At 37.1% G+C, this 19,823-nt stretch overlaps 4 protein-coding genes across 4 annotated transcripts; 3 read left to right on the forward strand and 1 right to left on the reverse strand.

Annotated features, from left to right (window-relative positions):
* Positions 1 to 3,353: 3,353 nt before the first annotated feature.
* LOC145580740 (uncharacterized) lies at positions 3,354 to 4,559 on the reverse strand. Its single transcript, XM_081637855.1, has one exon. It carries the CDS (start codon positions 4,557 to 4,559, stop codon positions 3,354 to 3,356), a length of 1,206 nt encoding a protein of 401 aa, XP_081493981.1.
* On the forward strand, positions 4,558 to 6,671 carry LOC145580741 (uncharacterized). The gene is made up of 2 exons (XM_081637856.1): positions 4,558 to 5,899; positions 6,013 to 6,671. Exons 1-2 carry the CDS (start codon positions 4,558 to 4,560, stop codon positions 6,669 to 6,671), a joined length of 2,001 nt encoding a protein of 666 aa, XP_081493982.1.
* Positions 6,672 to 9,243: 2,572 nt separating this feature from the next.
* LOC145580743 (protein FAR1-RELATED SEQUENCE 5-like) lies at positions 9,244 to 10,668 on the forward strand. Its single transcript, XM_081637857.1, has one exon. It carries the CDS (start codon positions 9,244 to 9,246, stop codon positions 10,666 to 10,668), a length of 1,425 nt encoding a protein of 474 aa, XP_081493983.1.
* Positions 10,669 to 10,673: 5 nt separating this feature from the next.
* LOC145580744 (uncharacterized) lies at positions 10,674 to 12,077 on the forward strand. The gene is made up of 2 exons (XM_081637858.1): positions 10,674 to 11,205; positions 11,464 to 12,077. The coding sequence occupies exons 1-2, from the start codon at positions 10,674 to 10,676 to the stop codon at positions 12,075 to 12,077; spliced, it is 1,146 nt and encodes a 381-aa protein (XP_081493984.1).
* Positions 12,078 to 19,823: the final 7,746 nt, after the last annotated feature.

A 19,823-nucleotide genomic window follows, 5' to 3' on the forward strand; every position in this document is an offset into this window, starting at 1 on the left:
TGGAACATGAACTTGGGAATGAACTTGGCTAATTGCATTACTCTATGTGGACCTCTTTCCCTTTTTGCTAAGTATGACCTATGTGTTTTTTTGGTCAATGTAAACCACTTTTCATCAATGTGCACTGTGTTGTACATTGACTGGTAGACTCTTTTTGTGCCTGGTGAATCACCTATAATGTTATTGAGAATGAATCTGAGCCTTTCTATTTTGTTTGCTGGTGTAAGCTTTGGCTTTAATGCATTTGTGTGAGGTCTAACTTCCCCTCTCTTAATCAATCTTTGGATTGTGCTTTTACCCACATTAAGCATTGCTGCTAGGTCCCTTTGGCATGATCTGTTCCCCATTGCCACTGATGGCATCATATGGAATATATATTCTCTTTCTTCCACAGTTGTGGAAGCCTGTTGACATATTGTACTGTTGCTGTGCTTCCCTTTGTTGCTTCCCCTTTTTCCAGATTCTCTGAGTACAGTTCTTGTGCACAGATTGAAATGAATGGCAGCTTGTTGAATGGATCCACATTTCAGCTTTCCATCTGTTGACCTGGTCAACAACCATATCAAAATGTCTAACTTGGCCCCACTACTAAGCCTCCTCCTTGTTGGCTGATGATGAACTTCAGGATTCTGTTGGTTGATTGGTGCTTGCTGATTGTTGTTGTTGCTTGTTGTTTCTTGTTGATCCGCTGTTGCTTGCTGATTGTTGTTGTTACCTTCTGTCTCCATCTGGTTGCCTGTTGGCTGAGATGCATCTGTTGCACCAGGGGAAGGGATATGGTTTAAGTCCACCCCAATGTTGTCATAGATATTTTCTGAGTCATACCCATCTTCGTAGGCAAAGTTGAGATCATACTCAAACATTTCTTGCATTTCAGCATCACAAGCAGGAGTATCTTCATCCATGTCATCATTCAAATCGAAGTCTGAAGCCATTTTTAGTTGGAGGCAATGATGTGTTTAGGGTAAATTTTTTTTTTTTTTTTTTTTTTGTTTGAAAGATGTTTCTGCCAATTATGCTTTGTAATTCCCTCTCAAATGATTTGAAAATTTGAGAAGGGTTGGTTTTTACAAGGACCTCATTAAAGTTGCTTAGTCATGAACCTGTGTACATTTTTTCTATTGGATGGCAGGATTTTTTCTGCGAAATTGATTGGCTTAAATTGTATCACATGGATTAGTATTGCAATGCTTTTATTTCATTGGTTGTGTAATAAAGACAAAAAAAAACCCAAGAGTTTCCTCTTTGTTATCCGCCCTTTTTAATGACAATCAGTTTCTCTCTCTTCTTTTTGTTTTGCAAATGATTTGGTTTTAGTTCCCATGTATTTCCTTTAATTCTCCTTAATTCTCGTGATTTTTCTTCAAAAGTGACTATCAATCGGGTACGGAGGGAGTAAAATGTTGACCACTTTTATAATTACTTGATATTTGATACCAAGTATTTTTTAGACTTTTAGGTGCTGTATTTCCCCTCAAAAATTCCTTTTTTTTTAATTCCTTTTTTCCCAATTTTTTTAGCCAATGCCGCCTACTATAATCATATACTACGAACAAAATGTTCACCAAGTAATTTATACACAAAAAATTTACCAAATCTTATAGATGTGGTATTATTGATACACATATACATACATTCCAAAACCGTGATAAAATACTTTTCATATCTATTACCATATTTCTTATAAATATATCTATTACTAGTATATCTTATAAACAAATTAGAGTGTATTCTATTCACTTGATTTTCACTTTTCTAAACTTAATTTAATTTATCTGAACTTATTTGAACTTAACTTAACTTAACTTATCTGAATTTATCAAAACTTATTTTAGTTGTAATTTAAACTTGTGTAACCTTTATCAGAACTTATTTTTCCTAAATTTAACTTATCAAAACTAATTTTACTTGAACCTAACTTATCTGAACCTATGTGAACTTGAAATAAGTGAACAAAACAGACCTTTATTATTAGGAATCGTCCTACTAATATCATATTTCTTGGAGAAAAATAACATTCTTTAATTTTGGAAAAATTGGCCACAACAACACCAACTATGATAAAGGTGCGTGTAGCAACACAATCTTGTAAGGGTGCACATATTAACATATATGACACTAATGAACTAAGGTTCATTCCATGGAAAAAAGTGGAATCTTTATTAATTTATATAATTGTTTAAACAATATTTAAACTTATATGATTTTAGGATATGCCAAATTGATTTTCTTGTTTTTTATGTACAACACTTAAATTGTGGAGGTTGAGAGAATAATTTAAAGGGAAAATATTAATTATAAAGGAAGAGAAACTAAGTCAATCATCACATGAGATGTAAAAAAAAAGTAATTGAAGAAACAAACGATAGAAAATAATGGCGAAAACTTTTTGAAATAATTCAATTTAATGGTTACTTAATTACATGAGATGGAAAATTAAGTAGAATGAAATTAAACAAAAATATATTTAAATAAAAAAACATTAAAAATATTTAAAATTTCACTTTCATAAGAAATCTAAATTTTGCCAATGTCATTTATGTTGTTATGTGCACCCAAGTTCATAGTTTGTGATGTTGAGTGCACCCCCGAAAGGTTGTGCTGCTACACGCACCTTTGTCATAGTTGGTGTTGTTGCGGCCAATTTTTCCTTTGATTTTTATTTAATTCTCAGCAATTTATGTATTACTTAATTTTGTTTTCCACTATCACAAAGTGTAATAGATGTACAATAATTTAATTTTTGGTGCAATTTTTCTCTCGTAATTTTTTTTTTTTGGTCTCTCAATTATTTTGCTGGAAAAAAAGTCAATGACTGAAATCCGGTCAAAGGACCCTCACCAGTCACCACAATCCAAATCTGATTGAAGGATCTTTTGTGTCAATTTTTTCTTTAATTTATAAAAAGACCTACATAAAGTGATCTTTCTAATAAATTTTCATTTTTTAAAATTTTTAGGGATGGAAAAGCTGAGTTAGCAATTTAGCATAATAGCATGCATTTTAACTTCCTATTTAACAATGCCACCTAATCAACACTATACTCCACCTTCCACGCAAATTAAACTCACGGTTTCCCTGAAAACTACCTCTAACCGGTCGTTGCTCGATCTCTCATCATCTACAACCACCCTACCGCAACCGTTTTATTCACCTCTTTTCCCCATCATCCTTTTATTCACTAATCTAGATCAGTACTAACTCGATAGAATCCTTCATAGTTATAATTTTATAAACCAATACAAACTTAACACAGGAATTGGATAACAAGCTAAACAATAACATACTGTACTAGATAGTTGAAGTAATTGATTATACATTGCATTGATCTTCAATATGTCTTAAATTTGTCTCTACCCTACCCAAACACCATTCTCATCACAGGGAAAAGAGATGAGATTAGGACATCTCAATACTTGTAATCGAGTTAGTTTAGGAAAAAACTTCCTAAACTTATCCCAATAAATGCTTGGCTCCTGCAAGTATTTGAGATGCACGGTATGTACATTATGAAAATAATATGATGACTCTGTACCCCCCAGGCATGAACCTCCGCCTCCTCTAATGTAGAGTTTCTCCAAGGAATTACGACTATCGTTACTAATCAAACTTAGAAGATACGACAACGTATTCTCCGGAGCAGCCTGAAGCTCCAATTTCTTAACACTCTTTGGAAATCCTGTTGAGGCAGTAGCACAAGGAACATCAGCAGAACTCCGCACCCAAAGGATTCCTAGAACTGTGAGCTGCTCCATTGCAGACAGTGTATCAAAATCTTGGATAGTAGGGAAACTCATTCTTCTAGTCCGGATTGTCAGTTTTATCAGCTCCTTAAGATTTGATAAATCACTAAATAATGCCATTGAAGGCGCATTATTTCTCTTCTTGCTTTTCTTCCCATTTCCATAATCTCCCACTTGTGGATCTTCTGGATTAATTACAAAGCCCTTGAGCACTTTAAGCCGAGTCAGTGAGGCAATTCCCCGAGGGATGTGATCAAGTAAGTAGCACTCCGACAGATCCAAGTGCATAAGTTGCTTCAGTGACTCGATTCCTTCCGAGAGGGACTCCAAGTTGGGACATTCTCGCAGATCCAAAATCTTCAGATTGTCGAGCCTGTACACCGAATCTGGTAGCTCAACTATTCCTGATATCCCTTGTAAGCTCAAACAAGTTAAATCCCCCATATTTCTCAAACCCTTGAGAGTTTCAATATCTTCAACTACAATGTACCTTTTAGGATTATGATCCCAACTTCCTAAGTGTAATACTTTAACATTTTTCTTTTTGGTTAGCCATTCAAATGTCTCAGCACCGAGGCTGCTGTCTCTCGTGTTCAGCACCATTGTTGTTAATGCCATGGTTTTCTTAGATAATGCTGATGACCTTCGCTGAAACATTGCTTGTTGCTGTTGGTGTTGCTGTTCTTGTAGCAGGCTTAATACAGACCAATAAACTCGGTCTGTTTCAAATTCCCCACCAAAGCTGCTAATCTTTTCAACGACTTTGGAGAGAACATTTTCATTCATCTTGTAACAGCTTTCTAACAGCTTTCTCATGTTTACAATTTGGATTCTTTATTTATCAGCTGATGCTATTGCAGTGCTCATCATTGGGTTGATTTCCAACAACGAAGGTGTTTCACCTCAGCAGACAGAATTACTCGCATTTTGGGCACCATTTCTTCTATTACATCTTGGAGGTCCGGACACAATTACCGCCTTAGCTCTTGAGGATAACGAGCTGTGGCGTCGACATGCTCTTCAGTTGGCCACCCAGGTAACTATCACTATTTACGTCTTTGTTCAATCATTCCAGCATAACAATCTGTTGGTACCAACAATGTTAATGTTTGCTGATGGATTTATCAAGTACTTTGAGCGAACTTGTGCTCTATTTTTTGCTAGCTTAGACAGTTTTAGAGACTCCCTTGTGTCCAAACCTGAATCTGGGCCTAACTACGCTAGGCTAATGGAAGAGTATTATTCCGCAAAGAGTGCTCATATTCCCACTGATTTCGAAGGTAAAGATGGTCCCTTAGAAGGTGTATCAAAATTATTAGAGGGGCCAAGAGATGGTCAAGATTCTCAATCTTCTTCTAATGTTAATCTAGCAACAAATAATGGTGTTAATTCTAATCCAATACAGTGTCCCTTAGAAGGTAATAAGGTGAAGGAAACTGATGGTATGGTTAAAGCAGCTCACCGTTTTTATGAAATGTCTAAACCCCTCTTAATGGATGGCTTTTTGAGCTTAAAAGATCGCGATGTAAGCCGCAAGTTTTTCTTAAACAGGCCTTGTGTGGAAGCTTTTAGGATCATACAGATTGAGCTCAACCTAATTTATGATATTTTCTATACTAAGTTGTTCCTATTTCAAAAGAAAAGAGCTTTTGCTAGAGTTTTCTGCCTTTTTTTGGCTCTTGTATCCCTTTTAGTTTTTTATTTTCAAGACCGGAGCAAATACCCTGATAATAATGTTGATGTAGTAGTAACTTTCACATTGCTTGGAGGTGCCATTGCCTTGGATCTATCAGCTGCTCTTATCTTCGTGTTGTCAGATTGGTGGATAATCCTATGCTATGAAGATACGCGCACAAACTGCATTCATTCGCTTATGCTGATGATCCTTAGGTGGTCAAGATGGGGTAGACAATGTGATCATAGAAGATGGTCTAGTTCCATCTCAAAATACAATTTACTAAAACTTTGCTTTAGAAAACCCTCTTCATTTTTCGACTTGATATACTTATTTAGGATAAAGCAAATCAGGGATATTATAGTTGGGTTCCTCTATGTCAAAGAAGATCAGATTGAGGAGCAGCTTATCAAATATGTAATAGAAGGGCTGCAGTCCAAAGCTAAAGATGCTCATGAGATGTCAGTAGCAAAGGAGATTTGTTCTGCTAGAGGGAATTGGTTTTGCAAAACGATTATTTCCTCGCTTCAGAGTGTTTAAGCCCTTGGACTGTAGATATTGATTACGATGAAAGTTTGCTGATTTGGCACTTAGCTACTGATATCTGCTACTGCAATACAATTGACAATAAGGATGATGCTGATTCATCAGAAACGAAAGATTATCGTAGATACAGCAAGGTACTGGCAGACTACATGGCATATGTTATACTGAGGCAGCAGAAGATGGTGTCTGCATTAGTAGGTATGTCAGAGACTCGGTTTGAAGACACTTGTGAAGAGGCCAGGAAGTTCATGAATAATAAGCCCATCAGAATCAGCTGGATTTCAGATTTTTGGTGGAAGGCTAAGAGGTTCATGTCCATGTCAAGTCATCAAGACAAAAGTCCCTCAGAAATCGCGGAAGCTGAATTCTTCAAGAAGTTCAGTAAAAAGGTGCTTCAAGTAAGAGCAGATTTTGAGCCTATAAAAGCCAAGGGTGATAAAAGCAAGTCAGTACTGTTTGATGCATGTCGTCTTGCTAAGCAATTGGAAATGTTTGGAGAAAAGCAGTGGGAGATAACCAGTAATGTTTGGGTGGAACTGCTATGTTATGCTGCTGTTCGCTGCTCACCGAGATCACATATTGCGCGGCTAAGCAAAGGTGGGGAGCTCATAACGTTAGTGTGGCTGTTTATGACTCATCTTGGCTTAGGGGAGCGCTTCCTGCAAAACCAGGGGTTCGGATGGACTAAGCTTATTATTCACAAATAACACCACTTGCTTGATTGTATTGTATTGTATTGTATTTTGTCATCTGGTAGTAATATAATGCAAGAATGACTTGCCCTGCAAATGACATTTACTCTGTAATTGTTTTAATAATCATAGTTTAGTCTACAGGACTTATGCTGCTCCTTCAATTTATTAGATCCTAACATACTAACCAATTTTATTTGCACAATTTAATTTGTATGAAAAAAAAAAATGAGCCCCTTTTTTTTTTTTTTTTTTTTTTTTAATACCATTGAAACTAAAGATTTACCATAGCTGTCTATTCCTATATAAACTGATTTTACATTAATAAAATTTCAATTATGTAAAGCAGGTGGTTAGTTATTACGGAGTAAATCTTAGTCCTTAAAAATGTAATTGTGCACTACAAAGCATGATTAAAAAGTTAGTGCATCTACTAAATTACTCTCCATTCATATATTTTTCAATTTTTGACGCTCTTCATAAGGTGACCTTTGATATTTGTGTGTAAGTTTAACTTTATTGGATTGAACCCTTGATATTTGCATCCATTGTTTGGACTCTACGTGTTGAGAGAAATTTTTTCACATCATAATGAATAATTTTGATGCACTTGTGTTACAAATTTACAAGTAGTGATTGTGGCGATTTTCACGATTATGTTCATAATCATGTTCATATTAGTTGCATAGTATTATCAAAGCTAAAGTGATTTTTTAATTAGTGGTTATGACCATATAATATTAGGGGTGAGCGTAGCAGGGTACCTTGTAAAAATATCAGTACCCGGAACCGGAACCTGTTGCAACAGGTTCCTAAAAATAGAAACCGGAACCGGAACCTGTTGTAACAGGTTCCTAAGAATTGATAGTTACTTGATAAATTGTGACAAATTTATATTTTTAAAAATGGATGTTCACAATAAAAGCTTACAACTTTAGTATAGTACTTCAAATATAACAAACCAACACTAATTGTCTAGAATATATAATACCATATAGGTTCCGGTTTCATTTACCCTATAGGGAACATGTACTAATAGGGTATCCTACAGGTTCTAGGTCCAAAATTTTATTACCCGGAACCGGAACCTGTTGCAACAGGTTCCTAATTTTATTACCCAGAACCGGAACCTGATCAACAGGGTCCGGGTTTGGAACCTGCGGTTCTGAACAGGTTCCGGTTCCACATCAGGGTACCCTGAATTTTTGCTCACCCCTATATAATATGGGAATTATAAAGATCATGTTGAGGCGTGTTATTATTAATTTTGTTAGATTTGATTAATCGAACAATGGATCAATTCAATTTCCATGGATAATTTTGAAGGATTTGGGAAGGATAGAGGATGCGATGATTGATTGTATGGCCAATTAATTGTGTGTGTATGTCGTGCAGTCTTTACTTTTCTATGTCTTTTTTTTTTAAAAAAAAAAAAAAGTTTAATTTACCACCATGAAAAATGTAAATTTAAGGTTTTATAGATCAGATTTAGAACTTTCATTCTCAAATAAACCATATAAATCCCAAATTCATGATACAATTAGTTTTTTTTTTTTTCTTGATGACTTTTTGATTTTTTTTTTTTTGATTTTATTGATTAAAAAATCAAAACGTTTTACTTATTTAAACACGAAGTATAAGACTTTGTGCTTCGTCCCATCATCATATTATAAAGGTAAAAAAATCATCACGCTTCTAAAGACTTGGCACTTTCGAAGCTAAATGCTCAAACCAATCAAGAATTCATGTGAAATTTTACGGAGTTTTTATTAAAAAAAAAAAAAAAAAAAAAAAAAAAAAAAAAAAGTACATGTTGCAAAAAAGCTACCCATCATCATTATAACCGTAAAAAAGTGAACTGCTAAACAACGCCCACATTTTTATCGAAATCGCCCACATTTTTATGTAAACTTCCAACATTACTCTTTTCTTCCTCTCTCTCCTAACACAACCACCACCGCCCGTCACCACCATTGCACCGTCGCCACCACCGCCAACATGACGGACAGTGATAGCGGCAGGCCGTGTACTCCGCCGGATCCACTTCGCGAGGTAATTTATTTTCGCCGGAACTCAAACCGCCCAAAAAAAGGTCCACCGTGGTCAAACCGAGCAAACCGGGCGGTTAAACTATGGTAAAACCGCGCAATCCGGGCGGTCCAACCACGATCAAACCGTGTATTCATGGTCAAACCGCCTGGAATACACGGTTTGACCGTGGTTGGACCGCCCGGATTGCACGGTTTAACCGCCCGGTTTGCCCGGTTTGTTTTTTTTTTATTAATATTGTTTTTATTATTATTATTTAATTATTATTATTATTATTTAATTATTATTATTATTATTATTTCATTGTTATTATTATTATTATTATTATTATTATTATTATTATTATTATTATTATTATTATTGTTCTTGTTGTTATTATTATTACTATAACTATGATTATGATTATTGTTGTTGTTATGATTATGATTATTATTATTTTGATTATTATTTTAAAAAAATTTTGTTGGGATGTTTAATAGGCATCACTGCCGGATTATGGTGGCGATGGCATCGACTACAGTTCATATTTATAACGTCAATGATCTTCCCGACTTTTGAAGAAGCATTTGAATGGGCACAAAACATTTCCATACGTTACGGCTTTTTCCTTACAAAGTCTTCGTATAAGAAACAACGAGATGGTCGACCGGTCAAGTATCTTAAGTGCGATCGTGGCCATAGAAACACAGCCGAAGATAGAGATATGGAGAATGCTGTACGGAAAAACACGAAAAGAAAGGGTGTTAAGTGTCCATTTCGTATCAAGGTCACACGTATGGTGGACGATCAAGGGTGGAAAATCATTCCTTCATCAGGTTTGCATGGCTTGCATAACCACCCAATGATGGTATATCGAGAGGGTCATCGGCAAGTGAGTGGTCTAAGTCCGGCTGCGAAGCAATTGGTTAGTCAAATGAGTTCAGCATGTGCTAAACCTAGTCACATAATGGCGGCAGTGAAAGATGTGTTTCCCACTGAGAACCCTAACATGAGACACATCTACAATTTCAGAAGTCGTGTTAGGGTTGATGCTAGTGAAGGGAGAGATGTCGTCAACCAGTTCCTTCACTTGGCCAATGAGCGCAAATACGTTAGTTGGGTAGCTTCTGACCCCGACACACGTGTTGTCACCCACGCCTTTATGGCACATCCAGAGATGGCGAATATGTTACGAACATATCCACATGTCATAGGGATGGATTCCACTTACAAGACAAACAGATACAACATGCCGTTTTTCGAGATTGTTGGGATCACACCGACAAATCAAAACTTTTTGATCGCGTATGCTTTAATGAAGACAGAGTCCTATGAGAGTTACAAGTGGGTCTTGGAGAAATTGAAGTTGTATATAGGTTTTGAAGTGATTCCTAAGGTGATACTAACTGATCGAGAGTTGGGACTTATGAAGGCGGTGAAAGAGATATTCCCAAACACAGCTCACTTGCTATGTAGGTGGCACATCAACAAAGATGTGTTGGCCAAGGTATACCATTTGTGTAAGAAAGACATGGTGACTGCCGAGAAATTTAGGAATGGGAGGTGGTCAAAAATCATGAATGCGACAACTGAGGATGAATATGAATTTGAGTTGCAACAAATGAAGGATACTTGGGGAAGGTCAAGGCATACCATTGTGGATTATGTGAAAAAAACTTGGCTTGTGCACAAGAACAAGTTTATTCCGGCTTGGTCAAATAAGGTGTTGCACTTTGGCAACGTGAACACGTGTAGAGTGGAGAGTCAACATTTTGTGCTTAAACAGTGGCTCGGAAGCTCCAAAGGGTCAATGGATTCTATCTTCAACCGTGTACACCGCGCCACTGAGGGTTTGCTTATTCAAATTCGTCATCATTTGGAGGACTCCAGACGACGAATTGGAGTGGAGTACAGGGGAATGCCCTTGCACAATCTCAGTGGCTATGTTTCCTTCCATGCTCTCAAATTCTTAAGCAGGAGGTGAATAGGATGAGAGAGTTATCTGATGATGTGTACGAGCGTTGTGGTTGTGCGATGTTGATGACACACGGACTCCCATGCGCTTGTACTATACACACCTCGATTCAGGGTGGTACGGGGTTGTATTTGGATCAGGTCCATCCTTTATGGAAAAACCTAGTCATTGGAGACGGTGTTGACATTCCTATCTTTGAGGATAAATTGGAACAGGAAACGACGCAGTTTAGATCCCTGGTTGATGAGGTACTACTTCGTGATGCCAGTTTTGTGCGAAGTGTGAACCGAGTGTTGTTTGCGGAGCTTTACCCTGAAGATGTAGATTATGAAGAGCCTGAGATAAATGAGACAACCAGGGGTCGACCACAAGGCCAACAGTGGTCCTCATCTACTAGGCGTGATCCAAGTGGCTTCGAGCATATTCCGGGCGGTCGTAGTCATGGTCGTGGGCGAGGTCGCGGCCGAAGTAGGGGTCGTGCTACTTCTACATCTAGTTCCGGACGTGGTCGATCACAATCATCAGTAAACATGGAAACGCCTTCTGGTATATGCTTTATTATTATTATTATTGTTGTTGTTGTTGTTACTTGCTATTATTATTATTATTATTATTATTATTATTATTATTATTATCATTATTATCATTATTATTATTATTATTGTTACTTGCTATTATTATTATTATTGTTGTTGTTGTTGTTGTTAATATGTTTTACATTTAATTAATTCTTTTGAGATTTAATTAGTGTGGACGTTGTCGGGTTTTTATAATGCTAAAATACTTTCCTGGTGATTATTACAGGTAGTCAGATGAACATCGATGATTTTTTATACGTCGATCATTTTCCGAAATTCATGTTGCCGTTTTTGGAAGGTTGGCTTGACCCGATAGGTGACGGAAATTGCGGATTTCGATGTGTTGCAAATTTCTTTTTGGGTGACCAGGAGCAGTGGATGTTGGCTAGGACTATGGTTGCAAACGAGGTTGCCGCGCATCCTAACCTTTACTCTCAAATTTATGCTGATCAACTGGAGAACGAGGTTCGTCGTATCAGATGGACTGGTGGGAGATGCACAAGTGAACATTGGATGGTAGTGTTTCAGGACTTGTTTCCGATCGCTAACCTATTCAACACTGCCATTATGCTTTTCGGTGCTGGCGTAGATGGAATAGGTGTGTATCCATGCATCACTGTGCTACCATGGAGTGCCCCGTCCACTGTCATGGGCCCATATATGGAGTTTGCACTCCTCACAGTGGCAAACTATCACTATGTTCGATTGGACATGTCACCTAATTTTCCAGTCCCTCCTGTAGCAGGTTTTTGGTACGACGTGCGCGATTTTAGTGTGCAAGACTGGGATCAACGATATGTAGGTCGGATAGCAACATGGCATATTTTAGCTACAAATTAGTGATAGAACTTTGCAATGTTTAGTTGTAGAACTTTGCATAGTTGTAGAATTAAGCAATGTATTATGCAAATTTAAATTCAAATAATAAATTTAAAAAATTTTACAACATAACCTAAAACAATGAAGTTAGTTTCTAAATAAGAAAATGAAATCAACTACATCCTCATCACTGCGTCCCACGCCGCAATAAGCTCCTGGGCCTCAACCACTGTCTGGGTAATCTCACCGCCGCTATCAGCAATGAATCGTCGTATAACATGCATGGAGCGACCCATCCACTGTAAAAAATACAAAAAATAATCAGTACCAATATTAAGTTGCACAGTAATCTATGGAAAACAAGGAACAAATACTTACGTAATCAGTGTTCGTCCTCCCTGGAATTGGTGGGGGGGCAAGTACCGCGGTATCACTGATAAGCCGAGGATGGGAGTACGTGTAAAACCAGGCCAAGTAGTCAGGTGTGCATGTGGGCTGTCCATCTAATAGAGGTGGATGGAACGACAGGCCGAAACAGCAGCTCCCAGGACCAAACTTATCCCATAACCCCTGACCTCGAAAAGTAACGTTATACGACCGGACATTAGTAGGTCTGTACGCGCTGTCAGGCTTAAAACCGGGCCGCGGTATCCCCTGCACATGACCAAGTTGCCGTAAAACCCTGTCCGGGTTATACGGCTCGACGATGTCCCGAAACTGTATACATCCCATGTACGTGGTTCTCGGGACGTCCTGTGCGGGGGTAAGTGTATAGGGCCGCCAGTTAACCTGCACACGCAATCATAAGAAGAATGTTACATTAGTTGTGAAGACGTTAAATAATAATATAATATATGCAAGCTAAGTTCACATACTACCTCAACATCAGTCATCTGATCAAGTCGGGTACGGAAAGATATAAGTCGCTGGTGATCCCTCGACTCTGAGCGTGGATCCCACATCGAGGCCCGTGCCTCACCTGGCTGTACCACTAAAGCTCCCTGACAAGGCCGAAAACATGGGAAGTACTCATATATCCACGCCTGCAGAAGCGTGAGACAACCTCCGATAGCCTTACACTCAATACGGGAGGCGATACCCAACTACCGATATAGGAAAGCAAGTGTAGCTGACCCCCAAGAATATCGGTGAAGATCCTCATAAGACTTCTTCACCTCTAAAATGCAGGAGGGAAGAAGGCGGTGACCACTCTTGTCAACGAACAAGGTGCTACCAAGTAGTGTGACAAAGAAACCCATGAACTCAACGTCTGGGACCCGATCCAACAACTTGCACCGTTCATAGATGCTAGTCACCGCTACAGCACCGTTCTCCCAAATAGCTTTCGGCTTCACCAAAAGCTCATCCCTACTCAGCCCCAACAACTCCTGAAAGTCAACCTGGAGAGATGCACTGTCGCTAACCATGTCAACCAAGTCACCCTCAACGGGGATCCCCAGAATATAAGTGACGTCGTGTAGCATGATCGTCATCTCACGAAAGGGGAGATGAAAAGTGTTCGTATCCGGCTGTCACCGTTCAACGAACGCAGAGATCAAAGGCCAATCAATGTGGAAATGCATGATAGACGGCAAGTGCTGTAGTCCAGTGACACTAAGGCATGCACGTAAATCCGCACTCAGCTCTGTCTCCCATTCCTGCAACGACCTACACCACTGAATCCTACTGTGGCACCTCAACGGATCACGATCATCCCCGGCCCAAACACGAGAAGCAACGTGAGCTGCATAGCTAGGGATAAGACTGCCATCAGCTGGACCACCTGGCATCGCCTCGTGAACAAGCCAAGACGTATCTGAGTCTTGAGAACCACGAGACCTACGAGTACGGCCGGTGCTCGAAGTCGTAGTCGTAGAACCCACAAACCTCCCTCATCTACCTTTCCTCACGAAAATCCCAGACGACGACTCCCCGTGCTCGAATCCTCCTCGCCCACTCTCGGAAGTCGTGGCATCCTCCGTGTCATGATGATCAGAATCATAATCATCCATGACCTGATCTAGCTCGTGCTGAGCATCCGAAGGCCAACCCATGACATCATCCGCCGTGCGAGAAGCTGCCCTCTCCCTCCTAACAGAAGCATCAACACCACGAGATCAAGTATGTCGAGGACCCGATCCTTCGACACGTGTGAACTCGATATTTAGCCTTCTAACGGTTTGTGGCTATTATTTAATAAAAAAATGTAATACAAATAATTAATACTCAATTCTATAAATCTAATTAATATTCACTAATAATAAAAAAATTACATTATTTTATTTTCCTAAACATAAATCTAATTTATAATCACTTAAAATAAACAATTACATTATTTTATTTTCCTAACATAAATCTAATTAATATTCGCTACCAATAAACAATTACATTATTTTATTTTCCTAAACATAAATCTAATTAATATTCACTAATAATAAACAATTACGTAATTTTATTTCCTACACATAAATCTAATTAATATTCACTTAAAATAAACAATTATATTACTTAATTTCTTAAACATATTTCTAATTAACATTCACTTAAAATAAACAATTACATAATTTTATTTCCTAAACATATTTCTAATTAATATGCACTTAAAATAAACAAATATATAATTTTATTAATATGCAAAATAAATATATAATTAAATTAATTTTTTTTTTAATTACGTAAACCGCCCAAGTAAGACGGTTTAACCACGGTCAAACCGCCCAGGCAATACGGTTTTACCGTAGACAAACCGCCCAGAAAATACGGTTTGACCGTGGTCAAACCGCCCAAACTATACGATTGAACCATGGTCAAACCGTATATCCTGGGCGTTTTGACCATGGTCAAATCGTCTAACTTGGGCGGTTGTACCATGGTTGAATCGCACAGACAGGGCGGTTTGAGTACTTTTCCGGCGAAAAAAAATATACCCGCTCCGCCTGGGCTGCGTCCTCCTCCCTCGCGCGTGCTGCGTTCCTCGACCGTGGCATTCTCGGCAATTATGGGCGGTGGTGGTGGTGATATTGAAGTGGTGGACCTTGTGGTGGTGGTTGCACTGTGCGGTGGTGGTGGTGATTTAAGGTGGTGAATGTTGTTTTGCGGCGGTAGCGGCGGCAATGGTGGTGTTGGTTGGTGGTGGTGGTGATTTTAAGTTTTCTTGAGAGGTTTTAAGTGAGGAGAGAGAAAGAGGTGATGTTAGAGAGTGAAAGAGAGAAAGAGTTTAGGATTTTGAGTATGGGTAAGAACGTAAATTCATTCCTAATTTGTGGGCGATTTTGATAAGAATGTGGGCGTTAACTCCCTAAAAAAATTATCACACTTTTAAAGACTGGGCACTTTCGAAGCTAAATGCTCCAACCAATCAAGAATTCATGTGAATTTTTTATGGAGTATTTATTACAGAGTATTAAAACATTACAATACATTTTGCAAAAAAGCTGCCCAACATAATATTATAACGGTAAAAAAATTATCACAATACTTCTAAAAACTTGGCACTTTGGAAGCTAAATGCTCTAAGTTCTAACCAATCAAAAATTCATGTGAATTTTTTACAGAGTATCTATTATCAAAAATTATTAAAAACGGTACATGTTGCAAAAAAGCTAGGAAAACGCGTCACAAATGGACCTTATCATGGAGTATTAGAATAGATTAATAGTAGAAATAATTTAAGTCTAGGATGAAGTGTGCTAGGCAGTAGTTTTCTTTGTTCATTCAATATGGGACTACGGAGTACTTTTTGTTGATAACCCATACTCGTATTTTCTTTCTTAACAAAGAGAACCGACAAAATTAGCTTAGTAACCACGTGTTTGTTGATACCCATGCACGTGAGGTTTTCTTGAATTGTTGATACCCGTTGAGCTTAACAAGATAATCTAATCTAATATGGAAGATGATTTGGCATATTTATTACAGTACTCCGTATCATTTAACAAATTGCTGTAACTTCTCCAAATTTATTATTCTTCAATCACTAATATCCAACTCTGTTTTAAGTTATTGTTCTTGTTGGCCCATATTTCACCGTGGCCCATCTATAAAAAATGAGCCAGCTTACCTGGCACAACCCAATATTGTAGGATGTGAAGAAGGCAATGGAATATTCAACAAGATTACTTAAGAAAAAGTGAGCAAACCAAGGAAGATATGAAATCAAACAAGATTAAAGAAATTTTGTCAAAAATTACCATTTAGATGACCGGTTTTGATAGCAATTATTATCTTTATAAAGTGTTTTTTGAAAAAGCTACCACAAAAATGCTAAAAGTTTGGATAACACAATCCTTTTATATTTTCAGGCAATAATCTCCAATATGTATTAGATATACATAAATAAACAATGTGTGAGTAACCCTAAATTGGTCAATATCATTCAACCCCAAACCCTGAAAACCTTGATTTTAATTTTAAATCAGTAACCTTAATTCCTAGATTCAATAAACAAATTAAATCAACTACAAAGCAAAATTTCCCTCAAAAAACAAATAAAAAAAATCATCCGTTATAAATTTGAGAAATGATTTCCCTTGTTTCCATAGATTTCTAAAATGAAGAATTTTGGTTGAATTTCTTTGCTCCCTGGCCATGCCAAAAAGTCAATGTAATACAAAAAAATAATGTTATCCAAACTTTTTGCATTTTTATAGTAGTTTCTTAAATAAAAAAAAATAACTCATATTCGTAATTCCACCTTAGTACTAATAAAGATTTGCCCAGAACAATACTTCAATCACCTTGGTGATTTTTTTTTTTTTTTCATGAGATGAGACACAAATAATTAATTTGTTAAGCTTGGATATGATATATTTACAAGAAAGAGTATGAACTTTTAGAGTGAGATTTTTATAAGAAATTTTGTGTAGTATTACCCAAAAGATAGGCTATTTTGTAAACAACTACCCTTTATTTTAGAATTACCCATAAGATAGCATATGTTTGTCTAGCACTACCACTAAATGATTTCTGTCCAATAGAACGTTTGTGGGGCCCACTCCTACAGTTTCCTACTCAATTATATTCTCCTTCATTTACTTTCCCTCCAAACTTATCCAAAAATCTAAGAGAAAAAATTCGAGCAATTCAACACAATTTCTCACTAAATTGGATAATGTTTTAAGCTAATGTTTTAATTCTTGGTCTGTTTAATTGGTTTAGGGTTTTTAATATACTTTAATTAACATAATTAGGGATTTAATTTAGGATTTAGGGCTTCAATTCGGTTTTGGGATCTTAATGTCTAGGGTTTAAGGCTTGATTTGAATTAGAGGCTTGCTTAATTCGTCAATTACAAATATAGGGTTCTAATTTGAGCGATAAAAAATTAGGGTTTCCTACTTTTTCAACAATTTATAATTTAAAGGCCACAAATTTCATAGTAATTACTACATTGTACCTTGTTCATCCTTGTTTTCGTTCAATATTTTAGCATTTACTTTACCCTTCCCTTTAACCATTGATGTAATTTCACCCTTTGACATGGAATTACCAAAACAGCAAGAAGATGAATAGGAAAGAGCGAGATAGCAAAGAAAAAGGTTTTAAGCTCTATCAATTTTCTAAAAAGGGGATGAATTTGGAGATTAGCTTAGGTTAGATTAAGATGGTGAAAGGTGGAAAGTTAAAAAAAGAGAAGTAAAAATGGAGAGAAAGTAAATGAAAGAAGAGAGAGGTGGTAAAGGAGGGGAGTTAATTGGGTGAGAAATCGTAGAAGTAGGCCCCACAAGTGGCTTATTTGGACATAAACCGTTTATGGTTGTGCTAGACAAACATTTGCGATCTTACGGGTTGTTTAAACAAATTAATTATCTTTAGGGTACGTAGTTCTGCACATATTTTTTTTTTTTTAGTTGGACTATTAGAGAAACTTGTCTTTTTTTTTTATAGCTTATAAAGAGTTGACAATTAATTTTTTTTTTTTTTTTAAAGAATGTAGAGTGAGCTTATATAAATTCAATTTAGAAAATATTTGGTTTTACCAAAAAATAAAATAAATATTTGTTGCATATAATGTGTAGCATTCATTTGATAAATATTATCCATAATATGAAACGGATACTATTTTTTTTTTAATAGCAAAAATATTTCATTAATTATAAGTCATACGACATCTACAATATAGATTCGACGTTAACAAATACATAAGATATTGAATCAAATAAAATTTTCCTTCATAAAAACTACGATCGTTGAGTAGATCTTGCACCGTGGAGCATCTCCCGTTTATATCGCTGGAAGATACATCCTTGTTGGAGAGACAACCTAACGATCCTTTGTAGTCGTCAGGATGTTTTCCTTCTGATTCATCTGTCTGCATTCGAAAACTTGATAACTTTTTCACCAACGAAATAATTTCACAACAATCCATTAGATCTAATATCATGGATTCAAAACTAAGAAATTTCTCCCCCGAAAAGAGGAGATAAACCTGGTCTTTTCGAAGGAGGTCGAAAAACCCTTGTCTTTTGAAGGAGATTGGAAACCCTTTCTTTCGAGGGAGAAAAGTTCCCCCTAAAAGGGGAAACGGGTACTAGTGATTAACTAATAAACTTGTACAAACGTTTTCCAAATTTTCTTTTATTTTTCAAAACAAAATTTTTAAGAAATTTTAATTTTTAACACTTAAAAAAACACTAATTGAAAATGGTTTTTAACACTACTAACAAACCCAAAAATAAAAACAAAAAACAAAAAAACAAACAAAAAAAATTTAATTCCATCGAAAATTTTAAAAAATTTATTTTATCATCGCTTAATAGTTGCTATCCAAAATCTGTTAAGTGGGGTCTATTTTTCCACGTGTCGTCATATTATTAGCTTAAAAAACAAAGATTAAGAAATAAAAAAAGCCAACAAACTAACCCAGCCACCCCAGCCCCACCGCCGGCAGCGCGCTACCACCATAGCCCAACCTTGACATTCTCGTTCCTAGCCCCAACCACCAGAAACTCCTCCCCCTCTCATTCCCCAAAACTGGTAGTGACTCCCAACGGCCACCAAAAACGGTCATTTATTTTTCAAACCACCAAAAACGGCCAACAACAACCGCCATTAACAGTCAAAATCGATCACTTCGGACCTAAACCGACCAATTTCGGCTGCTAATGGCCATTTTCAATGGCTATTTTATGGGGTATGAAAAAGCGATGGCCGTTGGGGAGGGCTGTCGGTTTTGGGGAAGGGCGAATTTTGGTGGCTAGGGCTGGGAATGGGGGTGTCAAAGTGAGGCAGTGGCATCGGCGCGCCGCGCGCTACTGACGGTGGGGTGGGTGGTTGGGTTAGTTTTAGGGTTTTGGTTGTTTCAATTTTAAAAAAATTATATTATTTTAGACCAATAATATGCTGACACATAAGTAGGGATGTCAATGGGGCGGGGCGGGCGGATGTTGGCCTTCCCATCCCTATCTCCATCCCCACCTAACATTTTCATCCCCATCCCCGTGGCGAGTCTAATATTCATCCCCATCCCCGCCCTGACGGGTACAACTCCAAAACCATCCTCGATCCACCCGACCACCCCCCACTTGGATATCCATTCCCACCTAATCCCAACCAAAGACCCGCCTAATCCCCACCCAAGACCCACCTAATTCCCGTCTCTCAAATACACAATCCTACATAATTAATACGGATTATAATAAATAATAAAAAAAAAATTCTTAATATTACACACATTTTTGTTTATAATATAAGTGTAGTACAATGTATTATAATTAATATTTTATTTCACATAATTATTTTATAAAATGGTATAAAAGTATATAATTT

Source organism: Chenopodium album, chromosome 15, assembly GCF_948465745.1.
Source record: "Chenopodium album chromosome 15, dcCheAlbu1.1, whole genome shotgun sequence".
NCBI lineage: Eukaryota > Viridiplantae > Streptophyta > Magnoliopsida > Caryophyllales > Amaranthaceae > Chenopodium > Chenopodium album.